The following is a 19,689-nucleotide window of genomic DNA, read 5'->3' as shown; positions in this document are numbered from 1 at the left end:
GGCTGAAGGGGGCGGCACTGTTTCTGTCCCATCATGCATTTGTGAGCAGCGTGGACTCCTGCCAACCTGTTAATGGATAACAACCCCAGGCTCCATCCATCCTCAAACACATGCCTGAGCACCCAAACAATCTGTGTAAAACTGGAAACCTGTTTCTGACCCTGAAAATAACTCCATTAAACGATGCTGGAAAACACTAGATGTGTTTCAGATGGAATCTGGGACGATGAGCAGAGACAGATCAGTGCTTTAACACAGCGACCCAAGAAACACCACAGAGCTGAGAATCAGACCAGAACTACTGATGTGAACCTCTGAACACTGACATCGATTTCACACGGATTCCTTTATTCAGACAAGTGGGTCATAGTATGTCCTTTAAATGCTAAGGACGGATCTGTGTCTCTTTCAGTCTACAAGAATACAGTTTTGGATGATGTGACTGGATTTTTATTTAAAATAATTCAAATAATGGGAATTATTTATGAGACTGGATTTTATATATATTATATATTATAATATTATATATTATATGTGTGTGTGTGTGTGTAATATTTTCATAAAAAATATTTATAAAATATAACATAAAATATGCAATTACTTTCCATATAAAACAATATTTTCTGCTGAAATAGTTTTTGGCCTCTTTTTTTAACACACACACACACACACACACACACACACACACATTTTATTTTCGTTTATATTTTATAAACTGAAAAAAAAGAAAAGACATTTTATATATATATATATATATACATATATATGTCTTTTCTTTTTTTCTCAGTAATGTTTATAAAATATAAACGAAAATAAAATCATATAATTTTCCATATACAATTATATTTTCTGTTGAAATTGTTTTGGTTCCTTTTATATATTAACAAATTTAATTGAAATGTTATACTTGCATTTATAACTTAAATTTTGAGATAAAAAATTATAGAAGTGCAATAAAATTCTTCCCAATTGTTATCATGGGTGTAGAAAACGCCGGTCAGTAAGGGGTTAAATGATTGTGAGCGTCTCAATGATTGTTAACTTCAGAAGCGATTATCCTCAAAAGTTACTCGACAGGTGAGTTTTCTTTCAGGTGCAGGTTTCATGTAAAAGCAGAGGTCTGCATGTCCTCATGCAGGCAGCGAGGTGTGTGCGTGTGTGTGTGTGTGTGTGTGTGTGTGTGTGATCGCTGGGTGGAGCAGCAGTGTAAGGCAGGTCTCGTCTCTCATTGCGGCGGCTGGAGATCCATCGAGCGGCGGAGGAGGAACGTCGCTCCGGCGTCCGTGTGCGTGAAGAGCAGGTGGAGGAGGAGGAGGAGGATGATGATGATGATGGAGGAATCCGACAGCATCCCCTGCACCGCGGAGGACGGGCTCCTGTCGAGCTGGAGATGGAACAGAACCGCCAGGGATCAGGTCCAGATCAAGCAGAAGATCCGAGATCTGCCCGGATTGTTAAAGCACGGACTGAACCTGCGCAAAAAGAGCGTGAGTTACTAATACAGGCTGTGCGTGATAAAGAATGCGTGTTTCGTGATCGATACACCACCCACATCCTCCATCAGTGCTATTATAAAGCTGTGGATGTGCACGAACCAGCTGACGGTGTGGTGCATGCGTGCTGTCAATGCATTAATGCGTTATTACAAATGTAACTAAATTATGAAGGAGAGGCTGTAATGTTTTTTTTATAATTTTTTTTTTCAGTCGTGATATCTAAGGCAACAGAGATACACATACACACAGTCAGGTACACAAACACACACAAACTCACACACCTGCTGTGTGAAACTTCCCAATTTAAAAATATAACATGTTCTGCAGTTATATTTGCTGAATCTGATTAAGATCATTTGCAGCCAAAGTACCAAAACATTAGTTTTGTGACTTGCTGTTAAAAGATGAGTTAATATGAGATGCTTTGGGAATATTCTTGTCGTTTTTATTTAGTGTCGTGATACAATAACAGACAGAAACTTCTTGACACAGTATGTTTTGTAAGGGCAGAATGATGCTTTTAAAGCCTAATATAGGCCTATCAACCAGAGTGTTTACATAACAGCCTAGTACTATGGTTTTCAGACATTTACTGTCTTGCTTTTTGTAAACGTCTTAAATTTTGATATTTGGAGACTTTATTTGTGTACCATGTGTATACAATTAGCTGATATGTTGTGTGAAATTTGTTTTGTGGTTGTATAGAATATTCTCGGAATATTGCATAATGTGGTTGTAGTTATTTAAAATATCCTCAATAGTCAATATTTAACTTTACAAAGATTCTATTATGACATCAGAGTGCTTTTGGTTCTAATTAGAACCTTTATTTTTTAAAGTGGCCGTGTAAATATATGCTCTTCTAAAGCAGTGATCGTTAGGCACCTGATGCCATAATTTAACCACGACACTATCACAGTAGGTTTTTTGTGGACTGTATGGAAAGAGCTGATATATATTCTGTTTATTCACTGCTGGTGTGACAGAGGGACTATTCAGTGCTTCAGAGGCTTGAAGACGAGAATTGTTTCGCTGATTAATTCTGAGAGCGAGAGGAAATCCACAAGCGATCAATGAGGACTTTTGTAACTCTGACTCTTGAGTTTTGTTCAGTAACTTCTGTTGAGCATGAACATAGTTCTTCAGGGTTTCATCTCTTTGTCTCGGAGGTGTTGCTCGAGTTGTTTTATATTGTGAGGGTTCTTGCGGCTTCAAACAGAATGTTTGGTTCAGGCTCATTTGACTCAATTCATCCGCCCCTGGGCGATTAGAGAATTAAAAAACGAAAGCCTCATTAGTATTAAATGAGAAACAAGTATTACACGCGTGACATTTGTTTCCTTGTGTACTGCAATGACAGCAACTACTGGAACATCTGTTTATCAGGCTCTGCTGTGGTAAAATACAACTGCAAGCAAAAAATAAAGCTATCTTGAAGGCTTTAACAGCTGGTGCTATAGAAGAAACTTTTAGAAGAAGCATAATAATACCACGGAAGGGTGGATTTTGATGTGAGAGACAACAGGAGATGGACTTTTTCACTGAAGGAAGAGTTATAATGGATTGAGGAATATTTTGGTTTAAAGTTATGACATTATCTTGATGGATTTGTTTGAAACATGCAGCTTTTGTCTTCTCCAGATGTTAACTGATGGACTGGAGTGGTGTGGATTATTGTGATGTTTTCATCAGCTGTTTGGACTCTCATTCTAACGGCACCCATTCACTGCAGAGCAAGTGATGCCATGCTACATTTCCCCAAATCTGAAGAAGAAACAAACTCATCTAAATTTCTTAAACTATTCTTTTAAGTACACTCAAATTATTAGTGTTTACAGTCTTTTAGAATTTTTGTAGGTTCCTTTGATGAGTGTTTTTTGGTCATATGATGCTATAAGAGAAAAAATGTTGTTCTAGATAATAACATGGTTTTCTGGTGATCCAAAGTTTCCTGCAAAGAACCATTGAAGAACCTTTATTTTTAAGAGCATGTCCAATACTCTCTGTCCATGCAGTGAGAACCGTGAGCTCAAAGGAAACCTTTGTGCCGTTTAGGACAAATTATCATACCTTTGATGCTAGAAAAATCATACTAGATCTCAGTTATTTCTCCTTGAGAGCAATACATGAAGAACCTCTCAGATGTTTCTCTGGAGAAAGATGTGAATATAAAGATTTCAAATCAGATTCTTCCAAGTTGAAATGAACTTTTCATTTTTTACATAAATTTTATAGCTCTTTACTCTTAGTGAAGTTTGTGAACTATGTTTCATGTCTTAGAAGAAACAACATTGATTCCTGAATGAGTCTTGTACGCACACTATGACAGAGCTACCATCCTCTCAGTCTGCTGGGATTGTTCTTAGATGGGGCGACAGACGCTCGTCTCTGAACAGAGGAAGAGCGTTTCAAAACCGGCGCGTGCTAAAGTGACGTCTCACATGGAGTTCTCTGCAATTCTCTGATGGAGAAGCTGCACTTAATGACACAGTCCTGTGTGTGTGTGTGTGTGTGTGTGTGTGTGTGTGTGTGTGTGTGTGTGTGTGTGTGTGTGTGTGTGTGTGTGAGTGAGTGAGTGAGTGTCTGTGGATGTAATGAAATCTTAACGAGAAAGACAAGGCTTGTTTGATGTCTCCATCTTGCAGTGCACTCATCCAGAGCGACAGATTTTTTCGCAAGCTATGCAAGAGAGGTATGTGTGTGTGTGTGTGTGTGTGTGTGAGTGAGTGCTCTAATCTGAGAGTAATCAGTTTCTGACACATAATGAAACACAGACACTCGCTGCACTCTGGAACACTATGCACTACATAGTGAACCGGGATGCTTTCTGTGCATCCTTTAATCATCTTCTGTACCGTTTGTCCTCTCTCATCCTCTTCTCTCCCTCTCCTTCATGCATTTGTAAATCCTTTCCCTCATCTCTCTCTCTCTCTCTTTCTCTTTCTTTCTTTCTTTCTTTCTTTCTTTCTTTCTTTCTTTCTCTCTCTCTCTCTCGCTTGAAGGAGATTGAAATGTTGCTTCTCAGTGCAGGTGAATAAAACTGTTTGTGTGTTGTTGTTTTTTAGGAAATGCCCGGCAGAACTAAACTACAATTTTACAATTCCTGAAGAAAATGTACACAGTGTTCACCCATGCATAGTTTACCAATATAATCCTAGCAATGTAATCAATGCTAACAAGAGAAGTTTATTTGTATAGCACGTTCTTTGTATGTCTTTAGCACAAATAGCATGGGACGAGATATACACAGTACTTTAATGCTTAAGGTTAAGGGTTCGTTCAAATGACATTGAGAAAATGGGATCATTTTGTGATTTATGAGCCACGAAGGATGAGAAATGTGATTTCATCGAAAGATTTTAGCAATGCATGAAGGACAAGAATGTCTTTTTATCTAAAAAAGCCTTTTCTGCCTCATGCGTTTGCTTATCTGTGGCCTGTCCGCTCTATTTCCCATGCGACTCAAACAGAGTTCAGCTCCCAGATCTCAAGCAGCAGCCCAAAGCAAATCAATACAGTAAATCTGATACACACAGCGTCTTCAGAGCCCAGTCAAAACAAAGCCGTGACCCCTGGGGAGATTTGTCTACAGAGAGACGAGCACTCTCTGATTCCTGCAGGTCAGCCCACATCACGCCGGCTCACAGAAAGCACAGATACTATCATCACAGGTGCTCTCAGGAATTTCAAACAGTATTCAAGCCGAAAGCCTGATGAATCCATTGCTATTGTTTTGAGTTCTCTGATGAAAACATGATAACAGAATCATAATGTTGGATGTTAGCCATTTATATCTTCTTGGTTTGAGTGTTTGTGAAACCCAAAATATTAATGTGTAGTTGCTCGGATCAAGAAACTGCTGATTTGCACAAACCACGAGCGCTGAGTATTGAATATATTGATAGTTCACCCAAAACCTGTTCATTTACTCACCCCTCAGGCCATCTAAGATGGGTTTTTTTTTTTTTGTTTTTATTCTTCAGTAGAACAGTGATTTTTAACTGGAACCATGATCCTTGAAAATCTGTGATTTATAAAATACAAGAAGTCAATGGCTACCGGCACTTTGAGAGTCAAAAAAAGCATGTTAAGGAACACAAAATGAATACCTGTGGTTCCTGACGATATACTGAAGTCTTATGAAGTGAAACAATCAGTCTGTGCAAGAAACTTAACATTATTTACAACATTATTACCTGTAATACAGAGCCTCAGGCAAACGGGGAAATCTGATTCTCTTCCCCGAACTGATTCTGTCAGAAAGTTCATTTGAATAAACTGGTTCAATTCCCTAGTTTGCTTAATCAAGCAGTTATGTAGCGTATACGCAATTATATATATATTTATTTTTAGTAATTGTGTCATGTGCTTTTGTCATTTTAATTAGTTTGTCTTTTTATATTTCTAATGTTTATTTTTATATTATTAATTTGAGATTTAATGTAATTTGTTATGTGCTTTTGTATTTTTTAAATATTTCTATTTAGCTTTAATTTATTTATTTTTTTATTTCAGTTTAGGTTTAGTAGTTTAAGTTTAACTTATTTTATTTTAGTTATATATCATAAGATAAGATAAGCAATATCTTTTTTTTCTTATAAAGATTTTCATTTAATATATATATATATATATATATAAAAAGCAAAAAAAAAAGCAAAAAAAAAAAAAATATATATATATATATATATATTTAATTATTATTATTATTATTATTTATTTATTTATTTTTTTGCTTTTTTTTTTTTAAGTCTTTATTTCAAGTAAAGAAAGTGGTGTAGATAAGGTTTTATTTATTTATTTTTTTTTTTGTGCAAATGTACTGTTTTGCTGTTGTATTCTTTCAAGTACCTTGGCATAAATGTTGTGGTATATGGATTTGGAAGTCATTTAGTACCATAGTATATATCAAAACTACTCAATACAAGTTTGACCCCATTGACCTTTCAAAGCACACTCTGTGTTTGCCACGATTTGCATGCTATACCAGAGAAAAAAACAAACATGAAGGAAGTTTTGCTCATCCAGATGCATCTAGTAGTATGACACAGTGTCAAAGACACATCATGACATCCAGAAACATGTCACTGTCAGGAAGGGATTAGCACGTAAAATTGCATTTCTGCATTTCTGCAGCACTTTTCATGTGAAGGTCCTTTTCGTGGTAGCATGATGTCCTGACGTTTGAAAGGCCCTTAAGGGTCCCTCCAGAACATTTCAGACACTTTCAGCTGTATGTGAAGAATGTGAACATGTTTTCATAATGTGACTCAGGACGTTCATGTGTCTTTTCTGTCTTTGTGATTGTGCAGCAGTCACCTGACACCATCCCAGGACCCGGCACAGGCGTCACACCCAAACCCAAGGTAATAAAGTGCAACATAACACTGATACGTGAGGAGCTGCTACAGTTCGGCCCGCCCTGAATATAATTGACTTCATCCTAAATGAAAGACAAATAACTCATCCCAAGTGTTTCTCCTAAGACAACAAGTGGAGACTTTTTGCTTAAATTTCCCACTTCTCCTCTAGAGTTTCAGACGATGGGTTTCAAACTTTGCTCAGCATGCCAAGGTAACAAAAGTCAGAGATCTCCATATGAGCTCAAATGGTTCTCATCAAATTAATTCAAGACATTGTGTTTAAAAAATTGTCTTGTATGAGTTTTGACTCATTTGAAAAAGCCTAATTTTTTCAGATGTAGTTAGCTCTAATTTTAGGTGACAAATATTAAATGCATACTCACAGCAAATCAGTCTTATTTTCATATATACTTTTTGTATTTTAAATACTATTATAGCATATATTCAGATTTGTTTATAAAAACCTCAGCTTCGCACCGCACCCAATAACGTCCCTTAGCAGTTATAAATTCACCATAAACCATGGCTTTTTGGGGCTTATTGCTTTTATAAAACGGCTATTCCATATATATAGTAAGGTTTCACAGAATACAACAGAGCAAATAAAGTGTAGTGATATTAATAAAAGCAGTATTCTTCCACCAAACAATGTAGTTCCTCAGAAACAGCTGTGGTTCCAACAAAGTGGTTGCCGAGCAACACACAGAAGTAAACAAAGGTGTATGTTTGTAGAGTAATCTACAACAGCTTCGAATGTGGGTCAGCCAATCAGAATCAAGGACCGGAACATTCCGTTTTATAATTTAGTATTTATTTTCTTTTTTAATTTATTTATCTATCTATCTTCTGTGGCATTTTAGTATTTTTTTTTTGTAGTATTCATGTTTTGCATTAGCTTTTATTTTTTATATTTTCAGTTTTCATTTTAATTTCAGGTTGTTTTAGTAATTTAAAAAACTAATTAGCATTTAATTTATTTTTTATTTGAGTAATTTTAGAACTAGCTAGCTTACTAGCTGGCCATTCTTTATATTTTCATATATATATTTTCTTTTCTTTAGAATTTTGATTTATTCTTTATTTAAATTTTTATATAAATTTTAGTTTTATTAATTTTAGTACGGACATTTATTATATTTAAGTTTTCAGTAAATTGTCATTTTTTGGTTTAATGTGCTATAGAATACATTGATATAATATTTTAAATTATTCTCTGATGTGTATGAAAAGTTTTATCTAAAAATACCCCACAGATAATGTCTTATACCTTGTTGAAATTGCCACTTTTATGTATGAGCCAAAACGTGCAGTTTTTTGTGTTTGTCCTCTTTAAATGAAAATGAGCTCCCAGATCTCTTTTTTAGAAGAGTTCAGAGCTTAAATTGCTCATGCACGAGGGCAGACCACCAGTGTTATTGGGTAACAGTTAGTGACCATGTTACTGACCTCACATTGCTTCCAAACACGAAAACAGGCAGATTCAATTTTAGCTTTATTAACATTAGCCTTTCAGAGAGCCAAGAAGCTCTTTTGGAAAACAAAATATGATGCATGATGCTTTTTGTTCACTCAACTCCAGCGTTGAACTGAGCCTCACTTGTGAGGCAGTCCAGCGTAAAATTTTAGCACAAACGTATAAGACTTTTCTGTTTTGTTTTTTTTCTGGACATTTCCTTCAAAAGCGAAAGTTAACCACAGTGTCCTCAGTGGTCTATGGAGACCTGTTCGTTGGTGCATCCCAAAACACAACACTTTTAATGGCTCTTTTGTGCTGACATTTTACCTCCAGCAGCTAAAGCAAGAAAAAAAGTAATGGCGGACTGCTGCTTCTCACTCAGGGAAGTGCATTTGTTAATAGAGCAGAGAGCTTCACAACTGGGCGGGACTTTCCCGAGTATGATGTCACAGTAGTGAGAAATCTGGAACTGCTCATGTGGACGGACTGTTTATGATTTATTGGGATTATAAAACAATGAGTGAGTGGATTTTTACCATTATAGGCTGGTTTTTTTCACACTCTGCGGCCGCACAAACATTTTATAAAAGTGATTTTTTTGCATAGTTTTTCTTATTTATAGTTTTAGTTGACAAATAACAAATAATCGAGAACTTCATGAGGAACATCTGATCAGTACATCTCTTTGAATCCATCTCTTTCTCACACGCATGCGACTTCAGTAGTGTTAATCTGTGGATCTGACGAGTATCTTCTCTTGTGATTCATCTCGTCTCATTAGAATCTCTGAAGCTCCTTTAATCCGCGCATTAACTCTGCTAAACGCTCACGCTAACAGCTAATCACCCGTGTGTGCAGAAGTACGTACATTAGATATGGGATCAAACTCAACGTCAGGATCCCAAGAAACCCCTCTAAAGGCTCTTCTGCTTTCTGTTTCATAGATCATCACATAACAATGAACAAAATGATGATTATCGCTGACTAGAGATTATGATCCTTATCTTTATTCTTTCACTGACCCCAGAATTTATTACAGCAATAAGCCACGAGAGAAGGAGCATTACGCTGTGATCAATGCAGCCACGATTTAATCTGAAGGCAAAAATCCAATCAGATGTTTAATGTAGAGTTTTGACCAATGAGATTCCACTGTGGGCGGGGCTTAAGCAAAGCCAGATCCCTATAAATTTATAGGGATTATAGAGATAAAATGATCATTCAATTATCATTTGTTTGTTTCAAAATATTTCTCCCTACATTTCTAAGGAAATATAAAAAGACAAAGAAGGGACACAAAAGAGTGTGCAGTACAAGTATAGAGATATAAAAAATTAAGACATTTTTGAAGCTCGAAGCTCAGTTTGAGACATCGTTTGCATCTCTAAAGGAGACAAATGTAAGTTCATTAGGGTCTTTTCTCTAGAAAAACATCAGGAAACTTGAGCAAAAGTGTTCATTTGCCTATTTCTTTGCTATCTAGGAGAAAGAGTTAAAGATGTTAAAGAGATTTTATTGTGGATCTCTTTATATTTATGATTATTTTATAGCGTCAAGCATTCATATTACACAAAATCAACTTTTAATTCCATCCTGAGAAAATCTTTCTGTCTGACAGACGTGTTCTCAGAGTTTTCCCTGCGCTGGACGTGCTTTGAGAAATGCTTTTCTGTCTCATGGACCGTATCCAGCAAAAGACAAGATCCACCTCGCCAGGATTATCAGGTCAGAGATTTACTTTCCTGCATTTGCTAGCCGCTTAATTCAAAGCTTATTCAAGCTACGGCTTTCTTTTAAGAAATTGATACTTTTAGTCAACAAGGATGCATTAAATTCATTAAAAGATCATAATTTTACTGTTTTTACTATATTTTTAATAAAATAAATGCAGCCTTGATGAGCAGAATTCAATTCAATTCAATTCAATTCAAGTTTATTTGTATAGCGCTTTTTACAATACAAATCGTTACAAAGCAACTTTACAGAAAATTATGTTTGTACAATATTTAAAACACTGGTGGGAAGTCGTGGCCTAATGGTTAGAGAGTCGGACTCCCAATCGAACGGTTGTGAGTTCGAGTCCCGGGCCGGCAGGAATTGTGGGTGGGGGGAGTGCATGTACAGTTCTCTCTCCACCTTCAATACCACGACTTAGGTGCCCTTGAGCAAGGCACCGAACCCCCAACTGCTCCCTGGGCGCCGCAGCATAAATGGCTGCCCACTGCTCCGGGTGTGTGCTCACAGTGTGTGTGTGTGTGTTCACTGCTCTGTGTGTGTGCATTTCGGATGAACTATCAATATTATTAATTAATAGTAATTATATGATGCAGTCACACATGTAGCAATAATTGTTAGTTCTGTTTGTTGATTCAAGGTTAGGATCATCTGGGGTCCTCTGAGGGTCAGCATTATCTCAGAAGAGGTAGACCGCTTTCAGAAATGTGTGTGTTCTCTGGCAATTGAATCCATGACCTTGGCATTTCTAGCATCAGGCTGTCATACATGTTCTACTGGGGTTGTGTGATATAACTCATACATTCACAGGATCAATGTAAGAGAGGTTAAAGTGTGTGTGTGTTTGTGTGTGTGTGTGTGGTCGGTTGGCTGACTCTTCAGCTGTCTGTTATCGCTGTGACTGATGGCCGCTGTCCAAACTTCACTCTGATTGGATAAAAACGTCCCGTCAGATGGTGGAGTGTGAACGTGTGACAGCAAACGCAGAATCAGAGAGCTTTGCATGTTTTAACGAATGCACACATGCACTAGATGAAAATGAGCAGCTTAATGACTTCAAAATGCAAATCAGTAACAGCATGATAATGTTGCACCACATATCATATTAAAGCAAACGCAATGAGAGTGTTACAGCCATTTCAACACTTTTACATCTTTTTAATTGCATTCCTGGTCTTATTGTGAATTATTTATTAGTGCTTGTTATTCTAATTGAATTGCATTTAGTATATTGTTTTTATTGAAATATAGAGATCACTTTTCATAATCTAATCAATTCCTGCCTTTCATTTGGAAATACTGTGCATCACAAATTACAGAAGCATAATGGATTGCAAACAGTGTTTAACATTGATTTTAATGGACGTATGAAGCAGTATGAAAAATAGCAACAACAACAATATTATAAAAACACAGATAGTCATATATTTCTTAAATCACAATTAAAATATTTTTTTCTGCCTTTAGCAGAACTGTAGACTGTTTATGCATGTCAAGTTACGTTGCAAACATATTTTATTGGTTGTTTATATTTCTACTCCTTTTTTTGTTTGTTTTTAATCGAGTTAATCCAAATCTTATTTTAGAATATTCAGGGAAAATGCATTTTAAATATGTTATTTAGTGTCTATTTTATATTTGAATAATTCAAGTATGGTTTTAACCAAAAGCTGACATGCCATTGAAGAACATTTACCAGAACTGTTTCATAATAATGCTTTGTGTTTTGTTCATGGGCAACTAATAAAGTTACACTAATGTTCAAAGCTTTAGGGACGTTAAGATATTTTTATATTTTTAAAAGAAGTCTCTTCTGCTCACCAACACTGCATTTATTTGATAAAAAAATAATAATTGTGAAATTTTATTACAACTTAAAATAGCTGTTGTCTATGTGAATATCTATTAAACTGTAATGTATTTCTGTGATGCACAGCTGTATTTTCAGCATCATTCCTCCAGTCTTCAGAGTCACATGATCTTCAGAAATCATGAAAATATGATGATTTACTGCTCAAGAAACATTTCTGATTATTATCAGTCGTGCTGCTTAATATTTTTGTGGAAACAGTGATGATTTTTTTCTTTCAGGATTCACAGATGAATATAAAGTTCAAAAGTATAGCATTTGTTTGAAATAGAAATCTTTCGTAACATTATAAATGTCTTAACTGTCACTTTTGAATAAAAATTAAAATAATGACAGACCCCAAACTTTTAAATAATCATGCATGTAATATAGAAGCTGACAGTAACGTGTGTGTGTGTGTGTGTGCAGGAGGAGTTATGTGGGTGTGGAGCTGGTCCAGTGGCTGCTTGAGCAGTGTGTGTCGGTTCAGTGCAGGTTAATGGCGTCTGGTGTCTGGCAGGTTCTTCTGGAGCTGGGGATCCTGCACTCGGGTTAATAAACACTCTTATTTTACTATCATTGACATACTGTTAGAATCTATGTCGATAGAGATTTTAAATGTTTTAGTATTTTTTGTGTGTGTGTGTGTGTTTATCTTTTTTTATTTTAGTTATTTGTGACCCTGGACCACAAAAGTGTAAATCTTTCAAAAAGTAGATTAATACATCAACTGAACGCTGAATAAATGATCTCTCCATTGATGCGTTGTTGTAAGGAGCACAACATTTGGAGGAGATGCAACTATTTGAAAATCTGGAATCTGAGGGAGCAAAAATATCTAAATATTGAGAAAATCATCTTTAAAGTTGTCCAAATGAGTTCTTAACAATGCATATTACTGATCAAAAATTAAGTGTTGATATATTTATGGTAGGAAATTTACTAAATATCTTGATGGAACATGATCTTTACTTAATATCCTAATGATTTTTGGCACAAAAGAAAAATAATTTTGACCAACACAATGAATTGTTAGCTGTTGCTATAAATATACCCCAGAGACTCAAGACTGCTTTTGTGCTCCAGGGTCACATTTTAGTACTTCAACTTGATTTTTTCCCCCGTTTAATGTTAATTTAATTTCAAATGAAAATGTTTTATGGTTTTAGTTTTAGGTAAACACACACTCTGCATGTTTGGAATGTAACACTAGGTACCGCTACATTTTTAGAATTTAGAATTTCCCGTACACAGTCTTGAATGTAGGAATGGAATACTGCATGGAATACTGTATAGCTGTGTATATATAATAGAGCTGTTCAGTCATGATGTATGTTTGTAGGCCAACCCGGGAGGCAGATTCACTGTGGGATCCCTCTGGAATATCTAATGGGTTTTGGGAAAGCATTCCAGTGGGAAAATGCCAGTTCTCTAGAACAGCTCTATATCACATCATATGTGTGCCATTTTAAAAATCCCTCTGTGTGCTCCCCTCAGTCGACCAGCGGCTGGTGTTTGAAGACTCCAACACATATTATCAGTTCTCGTTCGAGGAGTGCGATGCTCAGGGCTGTGAATTTCGCAGTGAGGAGGAATGGCAGAACGGCGTCCGTCTTCTGCTTCAGCTCGTCCCTTACGTCCAGTTCAGAGTCGTCAGCCCGTGAGTATAAACAACATATATATATATATATATATATATGAACATGCATATACATGGGATTGAAAAGAATCACCCCCTTTAAAATAATCACATTTGTGTTCCTGGAGCACAAAACCTATAGTCTTAAGTGTCCATTTTTCGAAACTGAGATTTTTACATGATCTGAAAGCTGAATAAATCATCTTTCCATTGATGTGTGGTTTGTAAATAGATACAACTAGTTGAAAATCTGGAATCTGAGGGAGCAAAAAAATCTAAATATTGAGAAAATCATCTTTAAAGTTGTCCAAATGAATTCTTAGCAATGCATATTGCTGTTTAAAAAATTAAGTTTTGATATATTTACAGTAGAAAATTTACTAAATATCTTCATGGAACATGATCTCTACTTAATATCCTAATGATTTTTGACATATAAGAAATATCTGACCCCTACAATGTATTTTTGGCTATTGCTACAAATATACCCCAGAGACTTAACACTGCTTTTGTGCTCCAGGGTCACAGATTGTTAAAAGATGTTATATAGAGTAAATACAGATGGATAAAACAAAAACTGTGTACATTTTCATTTCAGGCTGCAAAGCTACAAAAAGTGATTATTAATATATAAAGATAGTATCAGTGTTTCACATTATTTAAAGGAATAGTATGCAGTGTGTAGTATAGTATACTGTGCAGTGTACTAGTTTCCATCGTTGTCTTTCATGCATCCGTCTGATTTGGATGCAGCAGGAAACAGATTGTTCTCGTGACCTTTTGCTTCGGTTTTCCCCGTTAATCCTGTTTAACCACAAATCATCCTCATGGAAGAAGGAAATGAATTATGTGTGTGTATGTTTTATGTATGAGTCTATATGATCATGTATATTATACTATTGTTACATATTGATCGGTTTTACACTATTGTTCTAAGTTCGGGATCTGTACGATTTGTTTTTAAAGAAATTAATGCTTTTATTAATCAAGGATGCATTCAACTAATCAGAAGTTAATAATGTTGTAAATGATTTGCTGTTCTTTTGAACATAAAAAGATAAGGTGTTTTCTCCCTTTCATATTAATCACAGTTATATGCATTTATGATTTGCATGTTTCCTGTTGTCAACGACCCAATTATATATTTTTTTGTCATTGAGTCGAGCTGAATTCGGTTGAACTGAGCCAAGTGTAGATGAAAGGATTTGATTGGCTTAAACGTGTCTTCGGTGCGGACGGTGAGATTGGATTCAGAGACGAGGCTGTTTTGTTAGCCGTGAAGGATGAGGATGATAACACAGAGCGATTAGATCTGAACAGACAGCTGATGTCAGTTTCAGGAAGGTGAACATGGGACGGCGTGAGTGTGAGCGTGCAGTGTGAACTGAATGTGATGAGATAGAAACACTGGATAATTCTAAGAAAATAAGCATCTTTTTATAGCGCTGCATGCGAAAAACAAACAAATTACACGCTTGAGTCATCAACAAAAGATGATTGTCTATGATTGTGGAGGTTGCATTTATTATTTAAAAATCCTGGACTATGACATCATATCCTGTTGCTCTTATACTGTATGTAGCATCAGACAGACAGTTACAATTAAGGCCACTTTTGGTGGTAATCTTTGTCTGTGGAAATAAAACTGGATTGGTTAGGACTAGTTATGGGAAGAACAGTTCTGTAGAAACTATTTGACACTGTCACTGTAGTGAAAAGAGACCTTGATTATATCAGAGTGAATGAAACCACATGAAATAGATGGTAAAATGAGCCTGGACTGTGTTACGGATGCATTTTTTAATGGTTTTATAAAGGACCAAACCTGCAAAAATTTTGATTTAATTTTTTTATATATTTCATTAATTATTTTAACTGTATTTTTAATTTAATTAATAACTTTTGTTATTTGTTTATGATTGTTTTCCTATATATTTATTTATTCTCATAAATGTTTATTTCAGTAATACAAAGAAATATACAAACAAATAAAAAACTAAATTAAAGAAAGATTAAAATATATAGTTTAAAAGAATAAACAAACAAAGTTAAAAATAAATGCTGAAAATAATAAACAAAGGACAATGTAATACAAAAAAATTATTTAGGACTAAATTCTTTTAACAAGTCATTTATTCCTTTATTTATTTTCCTGTTATTATATGTTTTTATTTAATTTTATTATAATTTTTTATAGTTTTTATATTCATGCATTATTTATTATAATATACTGTATATGCATATGTATTCCCACATGTATTTATTTCCATATTACAAATAAAATAAAATAAAAATAATAACCTATTTAGTTAAAAAAGAATAAATATAAAGTTAAAAATAAATACAGAAAATAATTAATAAAGGAAAACAAGTAAAGCAAAAACTAATTTAGGATTAGATTTAATTAAATTAATTGCATTTATTTCAACAAGTCATTTATTTCCCTATTATTACATTTATGTATTTGTGGTTTTATTGTTTGTTGTTGTTGTGTGTGTGTGTGTGTGTGTGTGTGTGGTTGTGATTGTGGTTTCTGTTGGTTTGTATTGTTCCAGTCGTGACTGTCTCTTCAGTAGAATTGAAACCCCTGGAGCTACACAAGTGATGCTTTTAGCCAGGATTGTTTGGATATTGCCTGGCTTTCAGCCTCCCACACACACACACACACACACACACACTCCTCGTGCTGCACGCCTCATTTGCATGTTATTTGAATTTTATCTTCAGCTCTGTGAAACTAGTAATGCTTCTGTGTGCAGAAGGAGCGTGCATTTGCGTATGTGTGTGTGTTTATGTCTACATTTGCCTGCGTGTGTGCATCTGTGAGCCTGTGTGTGTTGTCGTGCAGTCTTGTTCAGTCGTGCCTGATTCGTTTAGAGGTCTTCTCCGTTGTGAATCACTTCATGGGCTGTGTCTGTGTGACAGACGAGGAGGAGAGATGCATGGTGTGATGAAAGCATGTCAGTCGCAGGAGAAGAAGAAGGAGGGAAACTTTGGCCCACTTCTCAAATCACTGGCCCGGTTTGAGCTGTGTGTGATACAGTGTGGAGACTCACGCTTCACAAGAGCATTGTCCCGGATTAAAGACATTATCAGGCTTTTTTTCTGTTTGTGGTGTGGTTTATACCTGCACATGCTTTCCTTTTTACACCTTAAAATAATAAGATAAGGTAAATCTCCAAGGAATCATACAGTCCATCAAAAAACCTATTTGGAGGAACACAAACATTTTTATTTTGTGTATGTATGTATGTATGTTTTTTATTATTATTATTTATTAATGTTATTTAAGAAAATATTCTGCTGCTGTAAAGAACCCCTAACACATAAATAAATAAATAAATAAATAAATGTTGAAAAAATGACAAACAATATACATCATAAAGTGATTTTGTAAATAATATTTTTATTTTTTATTTAATTTTAGTTTTATATTAAAAAGATTTTTTAAATTGTATTTTATATTTATTTATCAAGTTGTTCAGCTAGTTTTTGTAAAATGTTAAATAATTTAACAGTTTAGAATAATACATCTAAAATGTTATTTTTTGTCAATAATATATATATATATATATATATATATATATATATATATAAACAGTACAGACCAAAAGTTTGGAAACATTACTATTTTTAATGTTTTTGAAAGAAGTTTCTTCTGCTCATCAAGCCTGCATTTATTTGATCAAAAATACAGAAAAAAATGTAATATTGTGAAATATTATTACAATTTAAAATAATTGTTTTTAAATTTATTATACTTTAAATTATAATTTATTTCTGTGATGCAAAGCTGAATTTTTAGGATCATTATCACATGATCCTTTAGAAATCATTCTAATATGATGATTCATTAACAAAGTTGGAAACAGTTCTGCTGCTTAATATTTTTTCAGAACACGTGATACTTTTTTAGGATACTTTGATGAATAAAAAGTAAAAAAAAAAAGAAGCTATGTTTTTAAAATATAAATATTTTGTAATAACAATATACACTACTGGTCAGTAATTTGGGGTCAGTAATTGTTTTTTTTCTTTCTTTTTTTTTTTTAATAAAATCAATACTTTTATTCAGCAAGGATGTGTTAAATTGATAAAAAGTGATAGTAAAGAAAATATATTATTAGAATATATATATATTATTAGAAATGTTTTTTTTTTTTTTGAATAAATGCAGTTCTTTTTAACCTTTTATTGATCAAATATATTAGACAGCAGAACTGTTTCCAACACTCATAATAAATCAGAATATTAGAATGATTTCTAAATGATCATGTGATCGACTGGATGTTACATGTGACACTGAAGGCTGGAGGAATGATGCTGAAAATTCAGCTTTGCATCACAGGAATAAATTTTTTTAAAGTATATTCAAATAGAAAACTATTATTTTAAATTGTAATAATATATCACAATATTATTTTTTTTCTGTATTTTTGATCAAATAAATGCAGGCTTGATGAGCAGAAGAAACTTCTTTCAAAAACATTTAAAAATAGTAATGTTTCCAAACTTTTGGTCTGTACTGTATATATATATATATTATATTTTTTATATTAAATTATTTTAAAAAAAAATTCTCGTTGTGCAGATAGTTATAAACAATGTAATATAAAGTAATATAATAATGTACTGTATAATAACTTTTTAATAATTGTATAATAATTTTTTTTTTTCTGGTGCTTTAATGAACCCAGAACACTGAGCTGATGAAATATAATGAAGAACTTTTCTTTAATTAAACTAACAAACATAAAAACTTACAGTAATTCAAGATCCCTATGCTGCCGAAAATGACTATTATTTTAAAGAGTGCAGTTAGCACTGGGGGTTAGATCATTAAATTGGCTTATTTTGCCTATATTTCGTCCATCAGATGTTAAAAGTGGATTCAGCTTCATGCTGTACTGTATGTTTCATGTCAGCAGCAGAGTTTGCTCTTCGTGTGTGTTTAATACAGCAGGGGGCAGTAGAGAGCAGAGGGCGCTAGATTCAAAAAAATGTTGTATTCATATTTATGCTTAATTTATTTTATTTCAGTTTTAGTTTCAATTTAGTTTTTTATTTATTTTATTTCCAGATAGTAATTTCAATGCTTCAAACTAAATGAAAATGAGAAATGTTGCTTTGGAGACTAACTGAAATTGTTTTTATTAATATTATATTATTTATATTTATATTCACTAGAATGAGTATTTATTAATTACTTTTTTATGCTTACATTTTATTTATTTTTTTCAACTATTTATTAATTTTGTTATGGGCTTTTGTCAATTTTTATCATTTTTACAAATCTTACTGTTTAGGTTTATTCATTTATTTATTTCAAGATTTTTAATTTTAGTTCAGTTTTAGTTTTTTTTTTTATTTCTAGTTAGTCATTTTAGTGATTTAACTTAAACTAAAATTGTAAATAATTATTTTGTTTATTATAGTATCAACTCTTATGGTTTTTAATAATATTTTGAATGAGTGTTTATTAATATAGTTTACTATATTATATGTTTAGACCTTCAGTTTTCATTTTAATTGTAGTAATTTCTTTGTTAATTATGTTATGTTCTTTTGTTATTTTATTTCTTTTTTTAATTACTGTTTAGGTTTCATTTATTTTTATTTTTATTTCATTTTAAGTTTTCATTTATTAAGAAATGTAAGTGCTTCAGCTTAAGCTAAACAGCAAAAAATAAATATTGCCTCGCAAGATTAAGTTTTCCATCTTTTAATTTATTTCATTTAATTTTTAATTTAATTTAATTTAATTTAATTTAATTTAATTTAATTTAATTTAATTTAATTTAATTTAATTTAATTTAATTTTGTTTTATTTTATTTTATTTTATTTTATTTTATTTTATTTTATTTTATTTTATTTTACTGCTGATTATTACAGTACAGGTAGTATACTAGTATTCACTGGTAGTGCACTTGCATTTTTGACCAAAAACTGGTTGCGGTCTTCCTTATTCTGTCAGCAGTAATCCACATTAGTGCAAGCTTGGCCCAGTAGTGCATCAAGTGTGCCTCTGAACAAGTGCATCATTTGGGACGGGGCCGACTCTGAGCATGACATCTTACAGAATATCCCTGTCAGAGGTGGACTCACGCGGGACAGAGGTGTTTTATCAGGTGTGTGTTTTCTCTCTTGCAGACCG

At 33.7% G+C, this 19,689-nt stretch overlaps 1 protein-coding gene across 1 annotated transcript in view; it reads left to right on the top strand.

The window, feature by feature from the left end:
* Positions 1-977: 977 nt before the first annotated feature.
* The window catches only part of LOC132103895 (rap guanine nucleotide exchange factor 5-like), a 52,635-nt gene continuing 33,923 nt past the window's right edge, over positions 978-19,689 (top strand). The window contains exons 1-6 of the mRNA XM_059508956.1: positions 978-1,487; positions 6,806-6,859; positions 9,931-10,037; positions 12,325-12,446; positions 13,393-13,555; positions 19,686-19,689. The exon at positions 19,686-19,689 is cut by the window's right edge and continues 78 nt beyond it. Of these exons, the coding sequence (XP_059364939.1) occupies positions 1,125-1,487; positions 6,806-6,859; positions 9,931-10,037; positions 12,325-12,446; positions 13,393-13,555; positions 19,686-19,689 (813 nt within the window). The 5' untranslated portion in view covers positions 978-1,124. The remainder of the gene's footprint in view (positions 1,488-6,805; positions 6,860-9,930; positions 10,038-12,324; positions 12,447-13,392; positions 13,556-19,685) is intronic.

The sequence above is a fragment of the Carassius carassius genome, chromosome 25 (assembly GCF_963082965.1).
Source record: "Carassius carassius chromosome 25, fCarCar2.1, whole genome shotgun sequence".
Classification (NCBI taxonomy): Eukaryota; Metazoa; Chordata; class Actinopteri; order Cypriniformes; family Cyprinidae; genus Carassius; species Carassius carassius.
Note: the sequence above shows the minus strand (reverse complement) of the source record. Positions and strands in the feature narration are given on the sequence as shown.